This window comes from Phocoena phocoena, chromosome 12 (assembly GCF_963924675.1).
Source record: "Phocoena phocoena chromosome 12, mPhoPho1.1, whole genome shotgun sequence".
NCBI classification, from domain to species: Eukaryota; Metazoa; Chordata; class Mammalia; order Artiodactyla; family Phocoenidae; genus Phocoena; species Phocoena phocoena.
This window is the reverse complement of record NC_089230.1, coordinates 8,262,485-8,287,022: the sequence shown is the minus strand read 5'-3', so window position 1 is coordinate 8,287,022 and position 24,538 is coordinate 8,262,485. Positions and strand designations below refer to the sequence as shown.

The 24,538-nt window shown below is 44.7% G+C and overlaps 1 protein-coding gene across 1 annotated transcript in view; it reads left to right on the top strand.

Moving 5' to 3' along the window:
* The window catches only part of FNDC1 (fibronectin type III domain containing 1), a 97,647-nt gene that overhangs the window by 56,514 nt on the left and 16,595 nt on the right, over positions 1-24,538 (top strand). Inside the window, exons 10-17 of the mRNA XM_065888817.1 lie at positions 1,650-1,842; positions 3,304-5,870; positions 7,645-7,745; positions 9,665-9,776; positions 10,897-11,283; positions 18,938-19,006; positions 20,436-20,579; positions 23,273-23,503. Of these exons, the coding sequence (XP_065744889.1) occupies positions 1,650-1,842; positions 3,304-5,870; positions 7,645-7,745; positions 9,665-9,776; positions 10,897-11,283; positions 18,938-19,006; positions 20,436-20,579; positions 23,273-23,503 (3,804 nt within the window). The remainder of the gene's footprint in view (positions 1-1,649; positions 1,843-3,303; positions 5,871-7,644; positions 7,746-9,664; positions 9,777-10,896; positions 11,284-18,937; positions 19,007-20,435; positions 20,580-23,272; positions 23,504-24,538) is intronic.

Here is a 24,538-nt window from a genome sequence, read left to right as displayed (position 1 = left end):
AAAGAATATATTGTACTATTCTTGTTCATTTTTTCAGTGGAATAAATCAGAAACAAATGAAGAGAAAAAATAGTTAGGATACCCCCTTTTAATCGTTCTTTTTATGACAGTTTGAACATTGGCCTCTGTATCATTATTGTGATGCTGAAAAGACTTCTGAAACGTGAATAAAGACATGTTTTAGCTGACTACCTTTTTAATAAAAAAAGTTATGAAGTTATTCAAAATAAATCAGCTATTGCTCCTTTGGTGACCTTATTACCTACCATGCCACTTATTTTTTTCCCCTCTCCCACATCTTAGTTTATATTTATAGCTCTTTGGCAAAAGAAGCTCCCTGGTAGTCAATTAAATATTGCCAGAAGTAATAAATAGCTACTGAGTTTTTATGTCCGAAAGAACTCACGTACCTCACTAACCTAAAGGTGTAGTGGTGGGATAGTAAATTCATAATTATCCTGGGGCATTTTTTTATGCCTGAGAAATAGAAACCATAATAAAAGAATATACTTTGACATGGTTAAATTTTTTCCAGATGAATTGAATCCACAAAAAAAAAAAAAATCAGAATTACAAAATTTTGTAGTAGACAGTGGGTTCTTTTAATTCTTACTTTTGACCACCACAAATAACTAGTTTGTTCATTTTCAATGAGAAAAGAATGCTGGGTTTTTTTGTTTTTCAGACAAATGTACTTTTTAAAGATTAGAGCTTAGGGAAAAGGAAAGATCGTCCATGCTCCCCTAGGAAGTATGATAATTGCCTGGTCATCCTGTAATTTAAATTGTTTTTCTTGGTTATCTCCTGCTCATATTAATTTGATAAGTTTTGTAAATCTTGAGTTCATTGGCAGGAAAATCGGCATGACAGTTTTTAGTTGAGGGTGAAAATGATGCTTTAAAATGTGGCTTCCTTATGTTGCAGTTCCATATAAGCATAGAGATATATTAGTCCCTTGGACTGGATTTGCTATGATTTTCAAAGGCCCAGGGCATTATATATTTATAGATATAGCCAATTAAGGATGGAGACATTAAACATCACATAAATCCGTGACTCAGCAACTTTTCCTCACAGTTTGAAATACTGTGAAAAATCTTTATCCGAATATATTAAGAACTTTCATAATTCCTACAAAAGTGAAATTATATTCCAAATATGGAATTTATCTGGCTTAATGCACAAATGCAGATAGCCCAGATTAATAAAATGGAACTCTTAAAGGTGTCAGCAGCTCTTCAGAATCAGTTCCTAGGAATTGTCATTTTTTTCCCCTGTGGTTTCTTGTCTTCTGCATACAGTCTGTCATAGGAAATTAGTAAATAAACACAATGAAGAAAAAACCCAAACACAAGGGTAAATATTTTTGGTAAATGTATGAAGACTGGCCTCCTGGGGTCCATGAATTTAGTTTGCTGTAAATGGAAAGTTGCCAGCTGACTGACTCCGTGGGCCCGTCTGGTAGCCTGATTGAACTGTCAGTTCACCTTCTACTGTGTCTTTATGCTCCAGCTACTGACTTGGCGTGCATCGCTAGAGAATTAATTTTAGTAATGCACGTTCTAATTCATCCTGCCCATACAGTCTGTCTACTGGACACAGGACTGTTTTCAGTTTCCTCCTTCCAACCGTCTGCCAAATCATTTCAGAATACATTCTTTCATACGCCCCGGCTCTCAAACCATTTGGAGCAAAGTCCCTCACCTATCCTGGAGAGACTACTTCTGCCCTAGTGGATGGTCTGCAGCCTGGGGAACGCTATCTTTTCAAAATCCGGGCCGCAAACAGGAGAGGATTGGGGCCTCATTCCAAAGCCTTCATTGTCGCTCTACCAGCAAGTAAGTAAGCATTGTGTGTTTGTGGCTCTCTTTTTCTCTCTCTTCGTTACTGCTAATTGTGGTGTGTTACTTTGAATCATGCTCTTGGGTTTAGAACTGCTCTGTTGATGAATTTTGGGGTTAAGGTACCATATTGATGTCTATAATATTTTTGTGGTCCCTTTAGAAATTGGTCTCCCCAAACGCTAAAATGTTATTGATGGCTAATAACATGAATTACTATTATAATAGTAATTATGAATTATGTAGTAATTATGTGACTAATATATTCCTTATGTGATCCATCTTATATCATTGTGTAATTTGGGGTTTATGATGACAGGGAAAGAACATTTTTACAGGCAGAATGTGACATTTTTAGTTCATTTTAATGAGTAAATGGTACATAAAATTTTTATAGTTTGTATACCGTTATTTTGGGGTGCGACCTTACTCAGAAGAATTTCAGTTACCTTGTTTATCTGCTCAGTATCAAACCCCAGCAGGTTAACAAAAACCAAAATTGGAGTGGGGTGTTTCTGAACTGTGTTTTCTTTCCTGCTTGTCTACATTTACACCAGATATTGGGAGCTTTCTCCTTCATTATATGCTGTGAGGATCCACAGTATACTGCAATATTACACAGTTCTATCATTAAAAAAAACCTGAAATAGATGAAGTTTGCTCTCTCTGGATCCCCCATTGCTATATAAGTCCTTCTCCCCTTACAGCATCCCTTCCCGCATTCCATCCTGCTCTCAATAAAGGGTAAATTATAGGGTTCACATAATATAATGTTTTGCCTACCCCAGGGGTCTTTTTATTTTAGGCTTTATTGTGGGATTACAAATGTATCCATCATAAAAGGGATTTTAAGCAAGAAAAAAGCAAGCAAGGACATGTTATGCGGAATAGGGGACTCTTTGTAATGCCTCAAAAATTACAAATTTGTAGCTCGCCCCAGTCATTTGCAAATTATACACGACACGTCTCCGTATAGCTTTCAGTACAGATCATTCAACATTTTGTGCCAGGCTTGTGTGTATTTCTTGCCTACATTGTCAAGAATGGCTATAATGCACTTGTAATATCTTGACAGTTATATTAAGAAAGTCCTATATAAGATTTTGTGCTTACAAAATCAATGAATTACTTCCAAGTACTCATTTCAATTACTTCCAAGTACTCATCACAAGCCTGAAAAGCCTGGCTTCAAATAAGACGTGGCATACATAGCCTGATTCGACTTATAGAAACTCAATATGCATATTTTCTAGGACTATGTTACTTAAAGCAAAATAGAACTTTAAAAGAGATTTGCTATAACTGGGAAAGTAAGTGTCAGGTCTAAAGGAGGAGAAGTTATCGATTATTATTACTAATTTTAAACTCCTCCATACTGCCATCTTACTCATTTTCCATTGCGTATCTTTCGTATTTCTTCTTCGACATCAAATTCTTTAAAATCTATTACAGCCCCTACCAGTGAGTCTGATGTTCAGCAGAAAGCAGACACGGAAGATCCTCACAAGGCTGAAAAGCCCGAGCCGTCCTCATCTTCGCCCAAAGCTCCAGCTTCCTCAAAACACACTCGTTTGCCTGTTTCTCCCCAAGGGAGAAACGTCAAGAACCTGCTTCTGGACTTGAAGAACAAAATATTGGCTAATGGTGGGCTGCCCAGAAAACCCCAGCTTCCCCCTCGGAAGAGTGAAGGGGTGGATCTTCAGTCGACAGAAATCACCGAGGAGGAAGTGCTGGATTCCCGAGGGCACCCGCCAACCTCGCCCTCGGAGACCCAAGGCCAGAAGCCCCATCAGAGGCCACCAAGTAGACCTGTCCACCCGGTCCTCCCTGCGGGGCGGGCTCCCGGGAGAGCCCGAACGCCGGGGCTGCCCCGGAAGGACGGCGCGGACAAGCGTGGCTCGTCGCCCGCCTCTCACCCTCGCCCAGGGGCGCCCCCCTCCGCCTCTTCTGTCCCAGCCACACCCCCTGAGGGCCCCGCTCACCGCCCTTCCAGCTCTGATGACAATGACTCCGTGGGCCAAGAGGAGGAAGGACCAGCCGCAGGCTCCCCGCAGCCGCCTCCCCGGAGCGCAGCGCACGCCCGGCCCGCCCTGACGCCCGGCCGGCACCCAGCCTGGGGCGCCCTGCGCGACGGAGGCTCCGTGAACCACAGCGCCAAACCGGCCTTGCCCGCTCAGAGGGCGCCCCACTCTGAGGATGGGGAGGAAAATTCCAGGGCTTCAGCCCCACCCGCGAGACTGTCTCCATCCCACAGGGGGCCATCTCGGCTGCTGCCCACCCAACCACAGCCCGGACCCCCGCTCTCCAGGGGCTGGAAGGATGGTCACGATGCCCCAGCCGCCAAGTCCACCGCGCTGTTACGGGCTACCCAGCCCTCCTCGGTCTCCTCTCGTCTCTCCTCAAGGACACAAGCCTCTGAAGGCGCAGATGACTCGGACGGCGGCGGTGACAATGATGCTGAAGAGAAAGGGAAGCAGGCTGAAGCCACGGCCCCGACATTTTGGTCCTGGGCGCCTGTCTCTGGACATTTCAGTGCGCTCAGGAACAGGCCCTTTGCTTTCCCCGGCAGATATCCACACAGGCTTGGCGGTGGCCGAGGACCCCGGTTACGGCCCTCCAGCTCCCCGCCGTCCACCGTGGCCCCCCGGGTTCACTCGAGGGTGAAGTCTCACCCAGCTTCTGACCACAGGCGAGGCTTGGGCGGCCATGAAGACAGCGAAGAAGAGGCAGGGGACGAACAGCCACTCCCGGCCACCGTGGCGAATGACCACGCGTCTTCCTCCTCCGGGCAGCCTGTCTCCCGGGGCGCGGACCACCTGAGAAGAGGCCCCCAGAGAGCGGCGAGCCCGCAGCGGAAGGAGCCCCTCGAAGAGAACCCCAAGTCCGCGGGGACCTGGGCAGGGGCGCATCCTCAGGCCAAATCTCCGCCCTCTAAGGCGCAGGATGTTCAACAGAGCACCGACGCGGGCGTGGAGGGCGGCTCTTCCCAAACGCAGCTGTCTCCTGCGCCTCGCTCGCAGCACCACCGCGGGACCCGCGTGCCCCGAAGGATGGGTGCCGGGTCCGCCGCTCCGGAAAAGCAGCCTTCATCGGCCGTCTCCGCGTCCCAGCAGCAGCCCCGCGGCCCGCAGAGCAAGGAAGAGGGGCGTCCCCACCCCACGTCGCAGGAAAGCGCCTCCTTCTCAGACCCTTACTCGTCCAGAGGCAGGCAGTCCTCCCTCACGGCGAGCTCCCAGGGGGGGCTCCCCACGTCTCCCCAGAATCAGAGCGAGGATTCCGACGACAGCGCAGAAGCCGAGACCAGGGCCATCCGGGCGCCCGCATACTCGGCGGCTGCCAAGGTCGCCACCCCGTCCCTTCCCAAGCACCGCCAGGTGGAGGCTCAGGCAAGAAGCGCCGGCGACAGTCACCTCCGCAGACCCTTAGGCAGGCCCGGCAGCCTCCACCCCCAAGCCCGCCCCAGGGTCCCCGGCAGAGCAGGGCCCCAGGCGGTGGGGAAGAAGGACGGTGCGTCCCAGGCCACGCCATCCAAAAGGGAGCCCCTGCCGTCAAAATCGCAGCAGTCGGTCTCGGCCGAGGAGGAAGATGAAGACATGATGTTTTTTAACGGAGGAAAGGACAAGGACCCACTGTCTTCCTCTGTTCCAAAGTGGCCCTCCTCCTTCATCCCCAGGGGCGGCAAGCACGTGGATGGGAACATCGCGAAGGGGGAGACAGAGCCTGCTATCGTGCTTGCGCCTCCCAGAGTGAGCTCCCCGCAGGACAAGAACGCCACCCCAGTGAAGCGTCCTCTTCCTCCACCTCCGGGCAGCTCCCCGAGAGCCACGCACCTCCCGCCCAGACACCCCCCTCGCAGCCCTGCCACCCCAAGTCCCACGGAGGCCGCCCCCTCCCCGCCGCGCTTCACCACGCGCGCCCCTGCCAGCTACTCGTCCACCACCCCTATGCTCTCCTTGCGTCAGCGCATGATGAACTCAAGATTCCGGAACCCTTTCTCACGCCCGCCTGTGAGACCCCCTTCCAGACAAGGTAATTTGTTTTTAACTTAACGTTTTCTTTACGGTTCTCAGCAGTGTTCGTAGAAATTCCTGAGAGCCTTTTATTTTATCGAGCATCCGCTCTGTCCAAGCGTCGTGTTAGGAGCTTTGCAGACGCAACATGAGCGCATCCTCATAACCATCGCCTGAGTTTGCATTGCTTCTCCTGGTCTTCAGATGAGGAAACCAGTGTTTGGGGGTCTGAGTGGTTTGCTGGAGGCCAGACAGCTGTGAAGTGGCTGAGCTGCAATTCCGTTCCCAAACACTAACTCCACAGCTCTCGGCCATTCCGCTATCCCACACCGCTTCTTGGAGTTCCTTAACATATGCTCTAAATCTGAAAATATGTCGTAGCCATGATGCCAAACTCAGGTTCCTGTGTTTTACGTTATTTTTACTTGCCCCTGTGCCAGGGCACATTAAGGAGTCCACAGGAAGGAGTACCTCCCCGTGTGGGCTGGATCGTGTGCTTGTTGTTCTGCATATAAAACCTTCAGCTGAAAATACCCAGGGACAAACTCAAATGTCTTGGGTGAGGATTGCTCAGACATTGCGATCAGTGAATGTTGCTTCAAACCTCCAGAAAAGGCATGTTGAAGATGAATGTCACACAGCGGAGTAGCAGGCCGACGTGTGACTTAGGTTGAGGACAGAAGGTAGGCAGCTGTGAACTGGAGTCTACATGGACCCCAGGGCAGGATCTAAGGTATTTACCCAAAATCTGCATTCAGTTAACTGGTGACTTACCCTCTCCTTGCATGGAATCAGGGCTTACTAGAACACTTGTGAATGAATGTATTAATATTTGTTAATCTGTACAAGATGTTAATTTAGCCCAGCCTAAAGACATAGAACAGTACCCCACGTGGAGCTCAGTTTTCCATTAAAATGGACTCTTTTACACAAACCTAAGACCCTGACAATAGAGGTAAAACCCACATTCCCTTGTACATAGAAAAAACTCAATCAATTTTCAATTTTCATTAACTATTTGAGCAAGAGAAATGTCTCTGACCTGCAAATAGCTGTCAGGAAGCCCAGGCACTTTATCTGGTGGGCCAGGCTGAAGCAGAATGCTCCCAGTGGAGGCCTCAAGCAAACTGCAGCAGATCAGAAAGGGCACAAGGTGAAGAGAGAGGGCAGGTGCAGGGAGCAGACAGATAGCAACTAAGGCCAGCCAGCTGGGCCTGCCACTTCCTCTCTGAACAAATACTTCTCCAGCAGCCCCACTGAAGTCAAGCTTTGAGTCGGCTCTGGGTTTATGCTCTGCAGTTGATGATTGGGACCCAAGTCAGCTAGAAATAGTGAGCGTGTTAAATATAATCTGTGGAGGAGAGCAGGACAGCATCTCGTACACTTGAGAGAGAATTTTCCCCATCGTTCCAACTCTCCTTCCCTCTACCTTCCAACTGGCTAAAATAAAGCTACAGCTACTAGCTTTAAGGTCTTAAGCCTCATCTGGAAAACTTACTTATGCCGAACACACTTATTCCCCCAGTAATGTCAGAAAACTGTGACTTTACCATACTTTTCATAGGCATTCATATGTGTCATGTAGAAGTCACAATTTAAGACTATCATTATCTAATATATTTGAGCTATTGGTTTAAAATTCTGTTTAGTGTTCCTGTTTGAAAAGATGTGTTACTACGTGTAGTTTTGTATGAAGCCAACTTTCCAGGAATGTTGAATTTACCAGGTTCTGTTGTTGGATTTTTTTTGTTTCTGTTTTGGCTTGTTTTTTGTTGTTTTTTGGTACTGTGTAGGTTATAATGGAAGACCAAATGCAGAAGGGAGAGTACTTCCTGGTAGTAATGGAAAACCAAGTGGACAAAGAATTATCAATGGCCCTCAAGGAACAAAGTGGGTAGGGTAAACTTCTTTACACATACCGGTTATTTTCATGCTGTTGGGAAGAGAAAAATGGTGGGCATTGTATAATAAAAAACGAAGCGGTCTTTTTTTTTCTTCTCTAGTTTTAACCACTTGTGTGTCGATATACTATATTGTTTCTTCCAGTGCTCAGACAAATCCCTGATTCTCCTGAGTAACGAGTTTGCTTTCTTCTCATAACTAATTAGGTCAGACATGGGCCTTTGTTCCCATTTGCCTTGATTGGTTAGGAAGGTCACACAAATGTTTGGACCAAACAGTTACAGAAAATCTGAGGCACAGCCTCTCAAATGAACTTCTGTTTTCCCACTCCTGCCTGATAGCTTTATTTTATTTCTTGTTATCGTTCGATTAAAGAGTATACGTATTTTTTGTAAATTGTCTCAAATCCTTTGTAAAAGGAAGCAGGGTAAAAACAATTGAACAAACCAAAAATCCCGGAATCAAATAGGCAGCTTTTAATCAGGTCACCTTTTGAATCTTCCAACAATTTGACCAAAATAAAAAATAAGTATTAGTGCTTTATGTATGTTTAAGCTAAATGACTTTAACTTCCTGGGGTTAAGATAAATGTTTAGGAGTTTTTGGTGGGTTGGGGGTGACAGGCAGAACACCTTACAATGTTCAGAGTTTTAAAATATTTTTTCAGAGAGTCAAAAAATTATTTATAGTGGAATTCCCAGTCAAAACTTCCCATTTAAAACAATACGGTTTAGGAAAACGTACTGAAGAACTTCAAAGACTTTTCAGTCACAGGTGACCTAAAGATCCATTTTATCATTTCTCAAAGGAACAGAAATTTATGGAAGGAAGAATGCATATTAAAGCAGTGTCATTGTAAACAATTTTGAATTGAAACGGTATGGAGTAGATTTCCAAAGTAGGGTTTATATAAATAAGTTTTATTTTAATTACTGAGACAGCACCCAACAAAGTGGCCTGCTTGCAGGGGCTCCTCCAATGGCCAGATTGTGCAGAGTCATGGTTTTCAAACATTGGTGAGCATCGGAATCCCTGGGGGGCTTGTCAGTGCGGTCTGGGTAGGGCCAGGTAATTCTCATATCCAGCAAGTTCCCAGGTGAGGCTGGGGCAGCTGGTCCAGGACCACACTTGGAGAACCAAGAGTGTAGAGCATGAGTTGTTTCTTAACAGAGGTAATAATACCTTTTGTTCAAGTTTTATAATTCCTTAGAATATGAAAATTTTGCATGCATACTATATTAGGCAATTTAATTACAAATTAACTTGGTTTTGTTATAGCAACTTTGATTTTTAACACTAACAGCCAAATAGAAACATGTCATGTTCATGGCAAGAAGCTAAAACCATTCAGAAATATATGAAAAAAATAATAAGCATCCCAAACCACTTCTTAGAAATAACCCCTGTTAACAGTTTGGGATATAATCTGTCCAGAATTTTCTCTCTGCACTTTTAAGTTTATATACACAAATGAATATATTTTCGTTTTGCAACATAATCAGTCCTATGATCTAAGTCTGCATCAGGATATGTCAATAAATATAGAATTTCCAAATCCTTTTCATTGGCTGCATAGTATTTCACTGGATGGATGGGCCATAATTTATTTAATCTCTTTCCTCTGTTGATCAACACTTAGGTTGTTTCCTACTTTTTACATACTACGACATATTAAATGGTAAAAGTATTTTGAACATCTTTTGAATATTTGAGAAACTTAAAACAATTTACATATTATATAGATAAGCAATTATAATATGAAATGTGATTGTTTCGTACTTTATTCTTATTAAACCTTATGAATGATGCTGACAAAAATAATGTTTCCTATTCACATATGTTCATGCAGTTGGATTAAGGTGAACATTTTGAAATGTTCAGTATATCTTTTAATCTGTGTCATGGATTTAGGTCGTGGATCTTGATCGTGGGTTAGTATTGAACGGAGAAGGAAGGCACCTCCAAGATTCACAAGGAAATCCCCTTCGAGTTAAACTAGGAGGAGATGGTCGAACCATTGTGGGTAAGTGAGAGTGTTTTTTAAGGAACAAAAGTGTCCTGACTTAGCTGTAGAGTGACAACTTCTCTCTTTCTCCTCCTACTCATTTTTTATTTTTATTTTTTTTTATTTTTTGCGGTACGCGGGCCTCTCACTGCTGTGGCCTCTCCCATTGCGGAGCACAGGCTCCGGACGCGCAGGCTCAGCGGCCATGGCTCACGGGCCCAGCCACTCCGCGGCATGTGGGATCTTCCCGGACCGGGGCACGAACCCGTGTCCCCTGCATCGGCAGGCGGACTCCCAACCACTGCGCCACCAGGGAAGCCCCCTATTCATTTTTAATGGGGGCCCTTGGGCCATGTGGAAAGGAGGTGCCTCAGAAGGGGGCAGAACTTAGCTTCTTCCCTGATCCAACTGTCTTCTTACAGACTCTCCACCCTCTAGAAAAGGTGGCTCTTGACTTCATTCTTGGGATTGGGCAGCCGAGAGCAGGAGTCAGCAAAGCAGCTTCTAAAGCCAAACGCTGTCTGCTGCCTGTTGTTATGTAGCCTGGGAGCTCAGAATAGTTTTTACATTTTTATGTGACTGCCAAAAAATCCTAGAATGATAACATTTGTGACACGTGAATATTATATTAAATTCACATTTCACTATCCATACACACAGTTTCAGTGGAGCATAGAAACATGCATTTGTTGGTGTACTGTCCGTGGCTTTTTTGCCCTGTAGTGGCAAAGTTGAGTAGTGGCGTCATAAAGCTTAAAATATTTACTCTCTGGCCCTTTACAGAATAAGTTTGCCACCTTACTGTCCACAGTAACACTGAAGTCTTTAGGGGTAGGAATGAAGAGGGGGAAAGAATTACTTTCCTTACTGGAGACTTCGAGTTGTTGCAGGTAATGGGGCATAACAATGAAATATTTATATATTTATATAAGGTAGTACAGAGTAATGGATAATATAAATAGCCTAGAAATTTCTGGATAGCAGCAGATACTGCTCCCTCACCTGATGTCCCTTTAATTATTTCTTTGCCTTTTACTGATGAAAATAGAAGCCTCTGAGAAGACATTTTCCACTTGCTTTTTGCTTTCCCTGTGTCCTTTCACCTTGTTGCACAGATTTTGTTTGATTTTTGTTTCAGATCTGGGAGGGACCCCCGTGGTGAGCCCCGATGGCCTCCCCCTCTTTGGGCAGGGGCGATATGGCAAACCCTTGGCCAGTCCCCAGGATAAGCCCATTTTGAGCCTCGGAGGGAAGCCCCTGGTGGGCTTGGGGGTCGTCAAGACAACCACCAGTGCCTCCACCGCCAGCACGCGACCCCCGACCGCCACGCCCCCTCAGCCCACCACGACCAGCACCACGCGCCCAGCGACCACCCGAACCACTACGCGGTCAACCACCACTACCACCGCCCCCGAGCCTGCCGCTCGCATCCCCACCTGTCGCCCTGGGACCCTGGAGCGACATGACGAGGATGGCAACCTCGTCGTGGGCTCAGATGGGATCCCGGAGTGCCACCCCGAGGAAGGTAACCGTCTTCGTTGTGCCGGTAACTCATGTGATGGCGCGCTGCGTTGCCGACTAGGGCCGCAGAGACAGCGGGGCGGTGAGTGGGGTTCACAGTGGAGAGGCAGCTGCAGGCACTTATAGCTCACGGGGTTTACTGACCGCGCTGTGTCACAACTAGGATGGTCAGACTCAGCAAACAAAAATATTGCGTGGGACGTGCTTATATGAAAGCTTCTCTACAATTCAAATCTAGGTGGGCATCCTCTGTTTTATCTGGCAACCTTTGTCACCACCCAAGTCAAAAATCTGGCTGAAAAACATGGGACATTGTTAGTTTGGACCAGTGTGCTTCCCAAAGTGTGTCCCACTGGATATTAGTAGATTAGTACTTGTTATAGTAATAATTAAAATATAATAATAATTATTATTATATAGTAATTGTTTTAAAAAGGTTCTGTGATTACCTGTGTGATGTAAACAAGGTTAAAGGAATTTCTTACTGTTGGACTCTAACCGTTGAATAGTCTCATTGTGAATTTTCAAGTAAAGTAGCATTTCCCAAGCATGTTTGATCAGCAGTCCCTTTGGAAAATGCTTATCCTTGCGTGGCAGCAGGGGCCGTCCACTGGCTAAGACTGAGCCCTTTCCCTGCTCTGGGACACCCAGCCAGGGCTGTCCTGCACCCCTGCTGTGTCATCCTGTATTTGCCTCAGGCTCGAGAAGGCGAATTCACCCCCTTTCCCTCGGGTTGAAATGAATTGCAGTACAGGCTGTAAAGCTTCTGTCTTTTTAAGCTAACGCAGAGTGAAGACCCTTCATTTCAGGAAATCACACCCATGCCCCGAATTCTTACATAGCATCATTGACCTGATAAACCCAGTCAGTTTGATCATGAATGCTGTCTCCAAACTGGGAATTCTGTTTGAAGTTAGTCTTTCCATGGACAAGTTCCGAAGAAACAGGAACATTTGACATATCTGAAAAATTCATACCAAAGAACAAGGAACACACTGAAGAAGAGGACGATTGGGAGGAAAATTCTCACACTACCAGCTAACCCAGTGAGTACAAATTGGAATTTACCTTAGGGTTTCCGGTATGAAAATATTATGTATCTTCCTTACTTCTGCGTACGTTGATGTGTTTCGTTTTTTTAATTGAAGTATAATTAGAACAGATATTTGTTTAATAATTGGTTGTAAACAGAAGAGTGACTATTTTGGATTTGGTTCTAATTACTACTACTATTATTATTAATATTTTACATTTTCTTTTGTCTCTTTTGATTTAGGCCTTATTGCATGTTCTTTGCATTTCCTCTGTATTTCGGGGCTTTTTAGTTGGCGTGAAAGTCAGTATTTTTCTTGGTATTTTTGTTTCTTCTTTTCTTTGCAGATCATGCTAGAGACGTGTGTTTTTTACTTCGCTCCTGTCCATTCGTCGGATAGCCTAGCCCAAGCCAAATTAGTGTCCAAGTGTTAATAATAATTTATCTCTAAAAGCAACTAGACTCCAATAAAAATAAAAATAAATAAATGCAACGGTAGTAAAACAAAAAAAAAGTAACAGTTTACCTCTAGACAGCATTTTGAAAATAAGTACAAAGTCTTGGAAAAACAGTTAAGTTTGGGGGGAGCAACCTGTCATCCTCAAACAATATCATAATGTACTATGATCTATGATTTTAAAAATACTTCTGTATATGGCTTGCCTTCCTCGTTTATTTCTGCTGCTCCGCTAACATTATTAAACACTTTCTTCCTAGTATCATTTCCAATCATAGTTGTTTTTATTAAAAACATCTTTAATAATAGCTTTCTTGAGACAGAAATCACAGGCCATCAGCTTCTCCCTTTTAAAGTGTACGGTTCTTAGCAAATTCATGGAGTTGTGCAACAAGCACCACTACCGACTTCCAGAGCATTTTCATCACCCTCCAAAACAAACCCCCATTCTCTGCTCCTCCCAACTCCGGGAAACCACTCATCTACTTTCTGCCTCTATAGTTGCCTGTTCTGGACATTTCATGTAAATGGAATCATGTGAACTGTGTCCTTTTGTGTCTGGCTTCTTTCAATTAGCATGATTTGTTTTCAAGTTTCCTCCACATTGTAGAATATGTCTGTACTTCATTCCTTTTACTTCTGATTAATATTCCATTGTGTGGAGAGACCACATTTTGTCCATTTATCAGTTGATGGACATTTGGGTGGTTTCCACCTTTTGTCTATTATGACTAGTGCTGCTACGAACATTCACGTACGGGTTTGTTCTTTTTTTTTTTTTTGAATTCCTGTTTTTAATTCTCTTGTGTGGAGTTGCTGTGTCGAATGGTAACTCTCTGTTTAACTTTTTGAGGAACCACCAAACGGTTTTCCATAGCAGCTGCACCATTTTTATTCCCACCAGTAATGTACGAGGTGTCCAGTTTCTCTCCGTCTTCACCAACACCTATTATTATCTGTCTTTTTCATTCACAGCGGGTGTGAAGTGGTACCCCATTGTGGTTTAGATTCATAGTTCCCTAATAACTAATGATGTTGACATAGCTATTTTTTATACTTTCTGTGTATAGGTTCTGAAATTGAAAGTGAGCATGATTAAGTCTTGTGTCTAGATAAACCCTGATTTAGGGAATTCACTGGATAAATGTTTCTTTATCACTGTACAGTGATTTCATTATGAGAAAGCCCGTGTGGTAATTTGAAGAGGATGGAGGAGCTCTTGTTTTTGTTTTTCTGGCTTCATTCATAATTTTGGAAAATAATGTCAGCAAATGATCATTAATCATCTACTCCACGTGGGTTGGGTTCTGTGGGAAACATAGAAAAGTCGGTGACGTAGCTGTGCCTCTGAAACCTCACAGTCTAATGCGCGATCTAGCTGAAATTACGGTAGATGGTAACAGCTCCCTCTCATTAGGAAACCAAGTTGTTTATCTTTACGGCAGAGCAAGATGGGATAAAGATCCGTTTCTGCAGGCCTGAGGCTTTGGTGTCTCGTGTCTCCTTTGGTTCTCTCGTCTCTGTTGTCAGGTCTCATCAGTTCCCACCGGTTCTTCCTCCGTCACATTTCTTAGACTTCATACCTCCATTGTTAGGCTGACCCTATTGGCCCAACACTCAAATTATTACTGCTTACTGGGCTTCCTTACACCAGCGTCCATGCGCCTCCTATCCAGCTGTGCATCTTGACACACATTCCTTGAACATGACTCAGCCAAGCACTGCGCTTGCCTCAGAAATAGAAAGCACAGTCCCCGCTTCATCCACCACTGGAATGCAACTGTCAGGGCTAATCCTGGAGAGAGGTAGAGGTGGAAGGGAGCATCTTAAGGGGGAATTGGCTTCTAAAGACGGCTTGTAATTAGAAAATCACAGTCAAAATTATTCACGAAAACCCTCTGCATTATCTATAAAGTACAGTAGAGTTTGCCATTTCTTGGTTGAAAACGTTCCAGTGGCCTCGACCTGCAAAAACACATCCTGTAAATGGGACAATGAGACTCAGGACAGATGCTGATGTCAGCGGAGCGACAGTCCCAACTCTCCCCCTCACGCTTCACTCCCAGTACCACCTGTACCGTGTCTCCCTGCCTCTTGCTCTGCTCTCGTGCTCGTGTTTTCTCTCCAGTGGGCCCTCTGTACCGTGGGTTTCACATCCACGGATTCAACCAAACTTGGATTCCTTGCACTACTCTATTTTATAAAAAGGACTTGAGCATTCACAGATTTTGGTATTCACAGGGGCTCCTGGACCAAGTCCCAGTGTATATCTAGGGACAACTGTAGTTCAGTTTATAATGTACACCCACAAGTGCTGGGGCTCCATGTGTATACAACCAATATTTATTTACCAAGCAAATATTGGCCATGGCACTTTGCAACCTAGTAACCTGAAATTGCTGTTGTAGGGATGATGATTTAGAACCTGTGTTGTGATCCCTGAGAGAATACCTGCCCTTCCAAGAGTCCCCTCTTCAACCCCCATATAGCCGACCATTTGTCATTATCTTCCATTGGCAAAGTCCTAACATTTTGTTTCTAGCCCTCCATTTTTAAAATCATCTTTTCACGTCTCTTAGTCTCAGCTCCCCTGGTTAAATCATGCCCCTCTTTCCCTTGAAAACACTGCTTTAAAATAGTGTTTTGGGAATAACCTTGTGTCATTAAATCATTCCAGTAATTTAAGTATTTGTTATAGAGGCCATATTGTTTGCATATTCCTGTAAGCACAGATGCATATTATATGCTTGTTTCCAGCGTATTGGTGTTCTTTCTCTCTCTTACACACACACGCACACACTTTTTTGCTTGCTATGACTTCTCTATTAAATAATAAACTCCTTGCAGTAGAGATAGCGTCCTCTGCTTCATCTCAGATTCCTCTTGGTACCTAATTATGCATCTTTGGATATCTACACCATACCCCAAGCCATAGGCATTCTCTGTTTTCTACTGAGAAGTCTTTTACCAGCGATCCTTGTTTTTCAGGTTCCATTTTGACAGCAGATCTGATGGTACCGTGTGTGTCTGGAAATGTTACGAGCCAGCTGAACGTCTTCAACAATTTGTAACATGACCTTGGGGCGTGTTTAAGAAGACCATCAGTCATTGTGGAAAACGGTTCCCTCCTGCCACAGCTCACTCTTGAGACAGAAAATACAAACAGAATAATTGAAAATTCACTTGAGCTGGACCAACCAAATAATTTGCAAATATCCTTGGGTTTCAAACGGCTGGAATTTACCTTCTCTCTAAACTTCTAATGAGAATCTTTTTTATAGTTTAAAAAAAATATCTCTGGAGCTAAGACCCGGACATTTTGCGCTCATTTTTTTTTCATGACTGGATAAACTACTCAAGAAAATAAACTTGAGTACCACATGGTTGGTGGCTGGCAGCTACTTTTATATGAAGAGGTGGAAGCTTTTGACACTGATTCTAGGTTGGCTTATAAGACATCCCGTTTTATGTAGCTCCAAATGCTTCAAAATGGCATTCAGGTGGGGCAAATTCTGAGGGTCAGCTTTTCCCCCAAAACTGTAAATCTATTTCTTTACATCTGCAAGTTTCTTTTACTTGGAATCAAGATGGTGCTCTTTTAGAAAAATTAGGCCTGACTTTATTTGGTCTTAAAACAAAAAAAGGAGCACTAAATCACTCAGTAGGATGTTCACTTTTGCCAGAAGACTTAACTGTCACTCATCTCAAGAAGTGATCCAAGTTCGCAGGTGAAAGGCATCGTTTCTGTGGCCTGGTGCTGGACCAGAGCGTTTCAGCTCCTCAAGGAATTGTATTTAGTATCAGGAATCCATGAAAGAAACCCTATAGTTTCCCCTTTTCTCATTCACTCCGGGATGCAAAAATTGTACAGTTTATTCATTTTGACCTGAGCAAGAATAATAATGAAAGGAAATGAACCTGAGCTGATAATGAGGTGAAACAAGACTACATTCTTGAAAGTTAAATGGACACAGGGAGGAAGATGGTTTCTGGGACACAACAGCCAGGTAACTCCAAACGTTAGGTGGTGTCAACCTGAAAACTGTCTAATTGAAACCAGCCCAGAAGTAATCCCTCTTGGATCCAGGCATATTGACATTGGAATGACCTAAAAAAAAAATTGCGTCTAATGGTTTTTCTCGAAATGCCCATCCTGAAAGGCGGATCATTTACAACTTCTCTTTGTTGACTTTCGTTGGCCCTGTCAGAACATCCCCAGCGTCACCACCTCCATGGTGAGGCAGGTGGGGGGGGCGTGTCACGGGCCTCGGGTGTATGCGGGACTTTTCATCACAGAGGGGCCAGACAGGAGAGGCAGGGTTGCCACTGTCCTCGGCTGGTGGAGTTTGTTTCGGCAGCGTCGCATTCCTGAAGTTATTGAAAGTAGGCTCAGACAAGGCCAGTAGAGTGATTACACTGGTGTATCTCTCAGGAATGATCAATGATTTCCTAGCAAGAAAACCATTCAAAATCGGTGCCTGTAATTTTTTTTTTTTTTCCCGCGGTACGCGGTCCTCTCACTGTTGTGGCCCCTCCCGCTGCGGAGCACAGGCTCCGGACGCACAGGCCCAGCAGCCATGGCTCACGGGCCCAGCCGCTCCACGGCATGTGGGATCTTCCCGGACCGGGGCACGAACCCGTGTCCCCTGCATCGACAGGCGGACTCTCAACCACTGCGCCACCAGGGAAGCCCCGTGCCTGTAATATTTTGAGTGAAGGGCGTTGGTATACTTTCTAGTTCAATTCCCCTTTCATTATGCTGCGGAATGACGGTTCTAATAAAGTGCCTTAAGGTTTACAAACAAAAGATTGGTTAGTCCAACTTTTAAACAGTGGCGGCAGTGGTGAAGTATAAAGAACATGGTCTTTGGAGCCGAGGCCTTCAAGTCCAATTCTGTTTCAGCGCTTTATCCTTTACCAGCTGTGTGACTCCAGGCACGTTATAAATCCTTGGTGTCCTTGGCTGAGAAGTGGGTATAATGAACCCCATTTATCTTATGTGAGGATTAACTCGAACAATATATATGTGACAGTGCCTGATGCCCAGAAGGCACGTGATAAATCCTAGTTCCTGCTTGCTGTCCCCTCACACCCCCTCTGCCTTTTAAGTGTGCCTTGAATTGAGAGTTCTGTATAATTGCTGTGGCTTCAGGTCAAAAGAAAGAAAGGAATTCCTCTGAATTTTTAAGGTGCCTCAAGATCTTACCGGCTACAAAGAAACGGTCTCCTTTTTGCAGCGGCGTTTTCCTCCCACAGGTCGAGAAGTAATATATTGATGTCCTCCCACCTTCTCAAAAAAGCTTCTGCTGAAAGGACCCAGATGGTGGACACACAAAATGTGTTTTTTGCTTTCACTCACCTTTCTTAACCAAGTTGTCATCCATGCTCGTGATATCAGTTCAGTCATTAATAATAGTCATTTTCACAGTGGTTCTTATAATTAGGGCTTTCTGGAAGACATCAAAAAATCACATATAAAAGTCTATTAATTGCATTTAGAGGATAATTTTGTAGTCAGATCTCATGGTTTTGTAAATAAAGCCCTACCCATTTGTAAAGAAGTTTGTAATCATTGGAATATTATTTCCAAACTTCATACGCAGGTCTAATCAGTACAGATTTATCTCCTGAGTCGGTGAGAGAGGGTGGGAGCTTAGAGGGGCAGTGAAGCCAGATTGGAAAAGAGGAGAGGCAGGAGGTCACCCTGTTTCTGGAACATGTGAGTGGCAGGATCCAGGGGTTGGAGAGAATGAGGGTGCCATGAGCAAAGGAGCTCCCGGAAGAAGGAGTTTTGTCCCCATCCTGGGTACCAGCTGCCACTCTCTGCTCTCCCAGAATGCCTGTTCTCAGGCCTGCAACATCCCGGGCCAGGGGGAGCCTGGGCACTGCAGAGGTGGGAGGAAGGTCAGAAACAGCCCCTTGTGCTGGTCGGGAGTGCTGGGGAGGTATCTTTGTTTTGATCCTTGAGGGTACCCCAGTGCCCTTTTCTGAGTACAAAGGAGAGAAAATCTGGGTTCTAACTCCCTTCCTTCTGAGGAAGCTGAGGAGCCCCTGGCAGGGGGCGCTTGTTCCCCTGGAACCATCATGGGACTGGATCACCGTGCCCTGGACGTGATGCTGAGAAGAAACCCTGGGGCGTTTGCTGACCCTTCCCCTCTCCTTCACTAGATGAGTTCTCAGGATTGGAGACCGACACGGCAGTGCCCACGGAAGAGGCGTACGTGATCTACGATGAAGGTGCTAATGTTTTTAAACACATTATTTGCATACTTTTCTGATGGGAGAATCTTATTTTAATGACTAAGTGGATGACTTGAATTTCCGTTTCCTTCAGAACTCAGGGGTGGGTGGCAATGCTTAGGGAAGGGTGGTTATACCGTCCCCCTCCAAGTTACCCCCCAATACAGGTTAACCTAAAGGAAAACAGTGTGCTTGATACACAGATGCAGCTTCCAGACAAGTTCCCTGAGCCCCCCTTTCCCTCCCTCTCAGCCCCTCCTTCCTCTAGAGATTCTGGAGCTGCTTCATTCTGAGCCTTCCTGTCCCCCATCCACACCGTTAGTAAAATGACTTGGTTTAACCAGGTCTCAGCCTCCAGCCTTGACTCTTCCCATTCTCATTCTTTCCTTCCTCTCCTTTTCTAATTACATAAGAAAATGCAGTGCTCTAGATGTGCTCTTTTTTTTTTTTTTTAATCATAGCATGTTTTCATGTCAAGGTGAGTTTCTAAGATAAAGAATACACACGCCTTGCATGGCACCTGGAACACTCACTCCATCAATGGCAACTAATCCTGTCATTGTACTTACGACCCTGCGATGGTTCTGTGTGTTTTGTAAGTTGCCTCCGAAGTTGAAGGAATTTACGTGGAAATCTTGTCCCCACCCCAGTGCTGGCCTTTGACACTCGGGATGTCTGTCCCCCTTTTTGTGCTCTGCCTGCCTGCTGCTGTCTGTAGTTCCAAGGCTCTTAAATCACGAATGTGGGAATAATGTCACCTTTGATACCATCATGATCGTTCCATGTAGTGGTTTAATCCCCCAGTTTTCAAAAAAAAAAAAAAAAATGGACTTAAAAACAGCAGATGTGAGAAAGCAAAGGAAGCTTTCTTAGCATCTTTGAAAATAGCACCTTTCTTTCGGTTTGGAGCTGTTGAAAGGGAGCAGAGTTTTCTTTTTCGTTAACGGATTAGTTCTCTGAATAGGATTAATCCTACACCCCTCCCCAGAGAAAAGCCCATACACAGAAGATAAATTTTTTAAAAAATCAAGTTTCTTTTCTCATGTGAATTTTTTATGGCTTTAAAAGGGAAAATTATTTAGGCAGAGAATGGTTTTGGACCAGTAACAGGAGCCTGCAAAACTGGGGAATTCTAAGGTTCTGTCCAGCTTTGATTCTAAAAACCTCATTTTGCTGGTCATCGCGTTTCTTGTTTTCCTTCCTTTCTTTCACCAGGAGCTGCTTTTCCGAGAGGACTGAAATGGGAGGAGATACTGTTTTGTTAGCAACAAATTCCGTTCAGGTGTAGCATTTATTCTACGGAGTGGTGGGGTGTGTGCGCCTACATGCTTCCGTGTAGAGATCAATCTTAAGAAGGTATCTTTTGATGGCACACGGCGCCCCTTTTCTGGAAGTGCCCAATTACAAAACCATTGCATCGTTTCAGATTATGAAGTTGAGACCTCAAGGCTGCCGGCCACCACCAAGCCCTCCACCCCTGCCGCCACTCCTGCTGTCATCCCCCCGGAAGGCTCCATCAGGTCCTACCCTGAAGAAGAGTTCGATCTGGCTGGAAAGAAACGATTTGTTGGTAAATAGAACTTCCTGAATCAGAGAGCCATGGGTTTTAACTTTCGTTCTTTGAAGAAGAGCACAACTAATCCCTTGGATTGGCCAAGGCAGCGCACTTGCAGCGGTGGCTTATTTTCCCGGATGAATTTTCCACTTGGGCTGATTCAGCGAGTCATTCCTGTTTAGATGCACGTGAGCTTGCTTTCTGCAGAAGTCGCGAGGGGGGGTGAATGCAGGAGAACGTTTGGTATCCGACAGAATAGAGTTTAGAGAGGCTGCCTTGTGTGGACAAAGAGGAAGGAACACTTTCGATAATCACCAGTCCAGGGAATATGAGTATTTTTATTGTAGCCAACTTTTCTGAGATGAGACTTCCACTAGGCCTTGCCTGCACTTCATTAACTTCTTCCTAAAAGATGAGCAGTTTACTGAATCGAGCTACTTAGAGTTTCAAAGAGCTGAAGCTGTTTTCCTTCAGTTTTTTAAAAAATTAATTTATTTATTGTTGGCCGCGTTGGGTCTTCGTGGCAGCGCACGGGCTTTCTCTAGTGGTGGTGCGCGGGCTTCTCATTGCGGTGGCTTCTCTTGTTGCGGAGCATGGGCTCTAGGTGCGGGCTTCAGTAGTTGTGGCTCACGGGCTCAGTAGTTGTGGCTCACGGGCTCTAGAGTGCAGGCTCAGTAGTTGTGGTGCACGGGCTTAGTTGCTCCGCGGCATGTGGGATCTTCCCGGACCAGGGCTCAAACCCGTGTCCCCTGCATATGCAGGCGGATTCTTAACCAGTGGCCACCAGGGAAGCCCATTCCTTCAGTTTTTTCTTCCACTCTTTTTTACATTCTTTTCCCATATAGGTCACTACAGAGTATTGAATAGAGCTCCCTGTGCTATTCAACAGGTTCTTATTATCTTTTCTCTGTATAGTACTGTGTATGTCAATCCCAATCTTCCAGTTTATCCCTCCCTCTTCTTTCCCCCCAGTAACCACAGTTTTGTTTTCTGCATCTGAGACTCAACTTCTGTTTTGTAAATAGGTTCGTTTGCCCTTCAGTTTATTTCCTATAGTTTTTGTTAGCCTCAAGGACTTGCGACCTAGAAATTGATTCTATTCTTCTTTCTCAATTATTAAAACAATCTCAGGAGGATATTCTGTCTCACTAAACTGTGTTTCATTGCCTTTGGGAGTCTTCTTTTCCCATGCCCTTAATGAACTTCGCTAACAAGACAGATTAACATATTACTAACTGGAAAAAAAATAAGTTATTACTGAGTGGAAACAGGCAACAGCTTTAACTAATATCACACTTTTCTGTTTCCAAAACAAATGTTCTGCCATCAGCAGAGAACAACTCTTGCCAGCCAAGATGTAGTATTGAGTGTCTGAACCACACGTACTTGAAGAACAAGAATCTTTGTGTGTGTGTGTGTGTGTGTGTGTGTGTGTGTTATCTGTTTGAAGTGCTTTCTTTTTTTCTTTTTTTGAATTTTAAGAATCTTAGTTAGAAGGAGGAGTCCTGAGACAAATGGTAATGCTGGTCCATGGCACGCAGAAGCCTGCCTGAATCCCCCGAATGTGCTGACTTTTCTCTCTGTAGTCCCGTGACAGAAATAGAAATGCTTTCAGTGCTATTATTAACTGCTCCAGAGAACTCTTAAAAGACTGAAAGGCTTAGTATTGTCTGGCTATTTTCATGTGCCTATAACTCTATAAAGCGTAGTAGACGACTCCCCCAAACTTCCTGATGAGATCATGAACAAGCTCGAAAGGCCGAATTTTATACAGAGTATTGGAATATAGGGGATCTAAAAGTTGCTTTCAGTCCTCACAGCCACTGAGAATGAGAACCTGTATGAAAAGATGCAATGGAACGTTTAGAAAGTTCTAGAAATTGTTACTTGGGAGCACTTGGGGGTCTTGAATGTATAAAGCTCAAATCCAATTCCTTGGATTTTCTAACTTCTAGAGCATATGTAATAAGAAGAGCTGTGGACTAGAGGGAAAAGCTTCTGTTTGCCCGCTCCTCTGGGGGCCTCTGTCAGCATCCGTAGTCTCAGCTGGAGTATGGGTTATCAGTTCTTGTCCTGCCTTAAGTCTGGGGCCCGTGTATCTACTGAGATCACGTGTATAGAGAAAGCTTGAGCCTATCCATAAATGTGAGGTAGCTATTATCGTCCTGAGTGGTAATGTTGTAGAAGGGTATTCAGGCCTGGCCTGTGCAGACATTACAGGTAGTTATGTGAGTCCCTGAAGTCCCAGGGAAGGCCACCCAGAACTGAGGCTAAGGCTGTGGATCTTGATCAGTGTATGGCTTTTTCTGGTCCCAAGACAGCCTAGGGAATGAACTGAGGTTGAGAGAACTCTAAGTCGGGCTGATTCACACGCTTCTAAGTTTTGGGGCATAGGAATGGCAGAATGCTGCAGGCTTACGTTATACTAAATCGTAGCTCAGAGATGTTTCAAAACCACCGAGGTCATAATCATTGACGTTGATGGGGCGATAAGCTCTTTTGACACCACGATGTTGAAAGATATAAACATATAGATCCATACAAGAGAGCTAGGGATGTGCGTCTGAGTTTGGCATCAGGGCTGATGACCCTGGATGCTTAGTAGGAAGACACTGAATCAGGGGGTCTACTCCGTGGAGCAGACATCATGTTTCTGCCTCCAGAGAAAGCCTTCAGCAATCCGACTGGGTATCTTTGTTCTTTTCCAGCTCCTTATGTGACGTACCTAAATAAAGACCCGTCTGCCCCATGCTCTCTGACTGATGCTCTGGATCACTTCCAAGTGGACAGCCTGGATGAGATCATTCCAAACGACCTGAAGAAGAGTGACCTGCCTCCTCAGCATGCCCCCCGCAACATCACTGTGGTTGCCGTGGAAGGCTGCCACTCATTTGTCATTGTGGACTGGGACAAATCCGCCCCGGGAGATATGATAACAGGTGTGTCCCCTGTCAACCAGTAGGTGGGAAATACAGACAATAAGGGATGGATGGATGATGGATGAGTGGATAGATGGAAAATGGATGTATGGATGGATGGGTACATGAATGGATGGATTGGATCACTGAATGGTGGATGGATGTAAGGATGGATGGATAGGTTAAATGGATGGACAGATGCATGAACTGGATGATGAATTGGATGGATGAACGCAGATGTCTTCTTTTAAAAGGATGAAATAGAGGCAGTATGGGAAGCCTTGTGGGGTAGCATGAAGAGCACTAGATGAAAGTCAGAAGTCCTGAATCCTAGTCCCAAATTGGTTTTTATGACTTTGAGCTACCTACCTCATCTCTCTGGACCTTGCTTTCCTCCTATGCAAAATGTCGTTACATCTCTTATACTCTGTAATCCTGCAAATAGCCAGGGAGTCCACAGAGCCACACGTAAGATGAGATCCCACAGCATGGGTGATGAAAGAGCTCCTGCTGTGCGCTACCCAGAGTCACAGTCAACCCTGGGGTGGTGACAGCCTCTTCCCTTCTTTCCATGTCTGCGGGGTGCTTCCAAACCAGTCTCCGTGTCCCTGAATTCCTTAGATGGGCCCCAGATGTGATGATGGCAAAGTGCCCAGGGATCTTCATCCTCCTAGGTCTTGGCCTGTGAGATGTTCATGAGTTCATTTGATTCTGCCAAGGATATATTTGAGGATAAATTTGTTGAGATAAGTTCCTACAGTAAAGAATTAATGTTTTTTTGAATAGACCCTTCTTTTGCAAATGATTCTTTTTGGGTCAGTTAGTTATATAAGAGGAAGGAACATATGTGTGTGTGTGACTCGGGGCTGGGGATGGTGCTGTAAGTCAGAGTTTGACATATTATCTGTCACTATTATGCTAGTGTGGTTCATCAAATTCAAAATTTTTAGTGCTTTTGCTTTATGTCCCCAATATTATCTCTTAAAATGATAAGAAGATATCCAAGCACATCCAAAGAGCAACTTTTCTAATGGAGTTTGCACAGCAGCCCCAAAA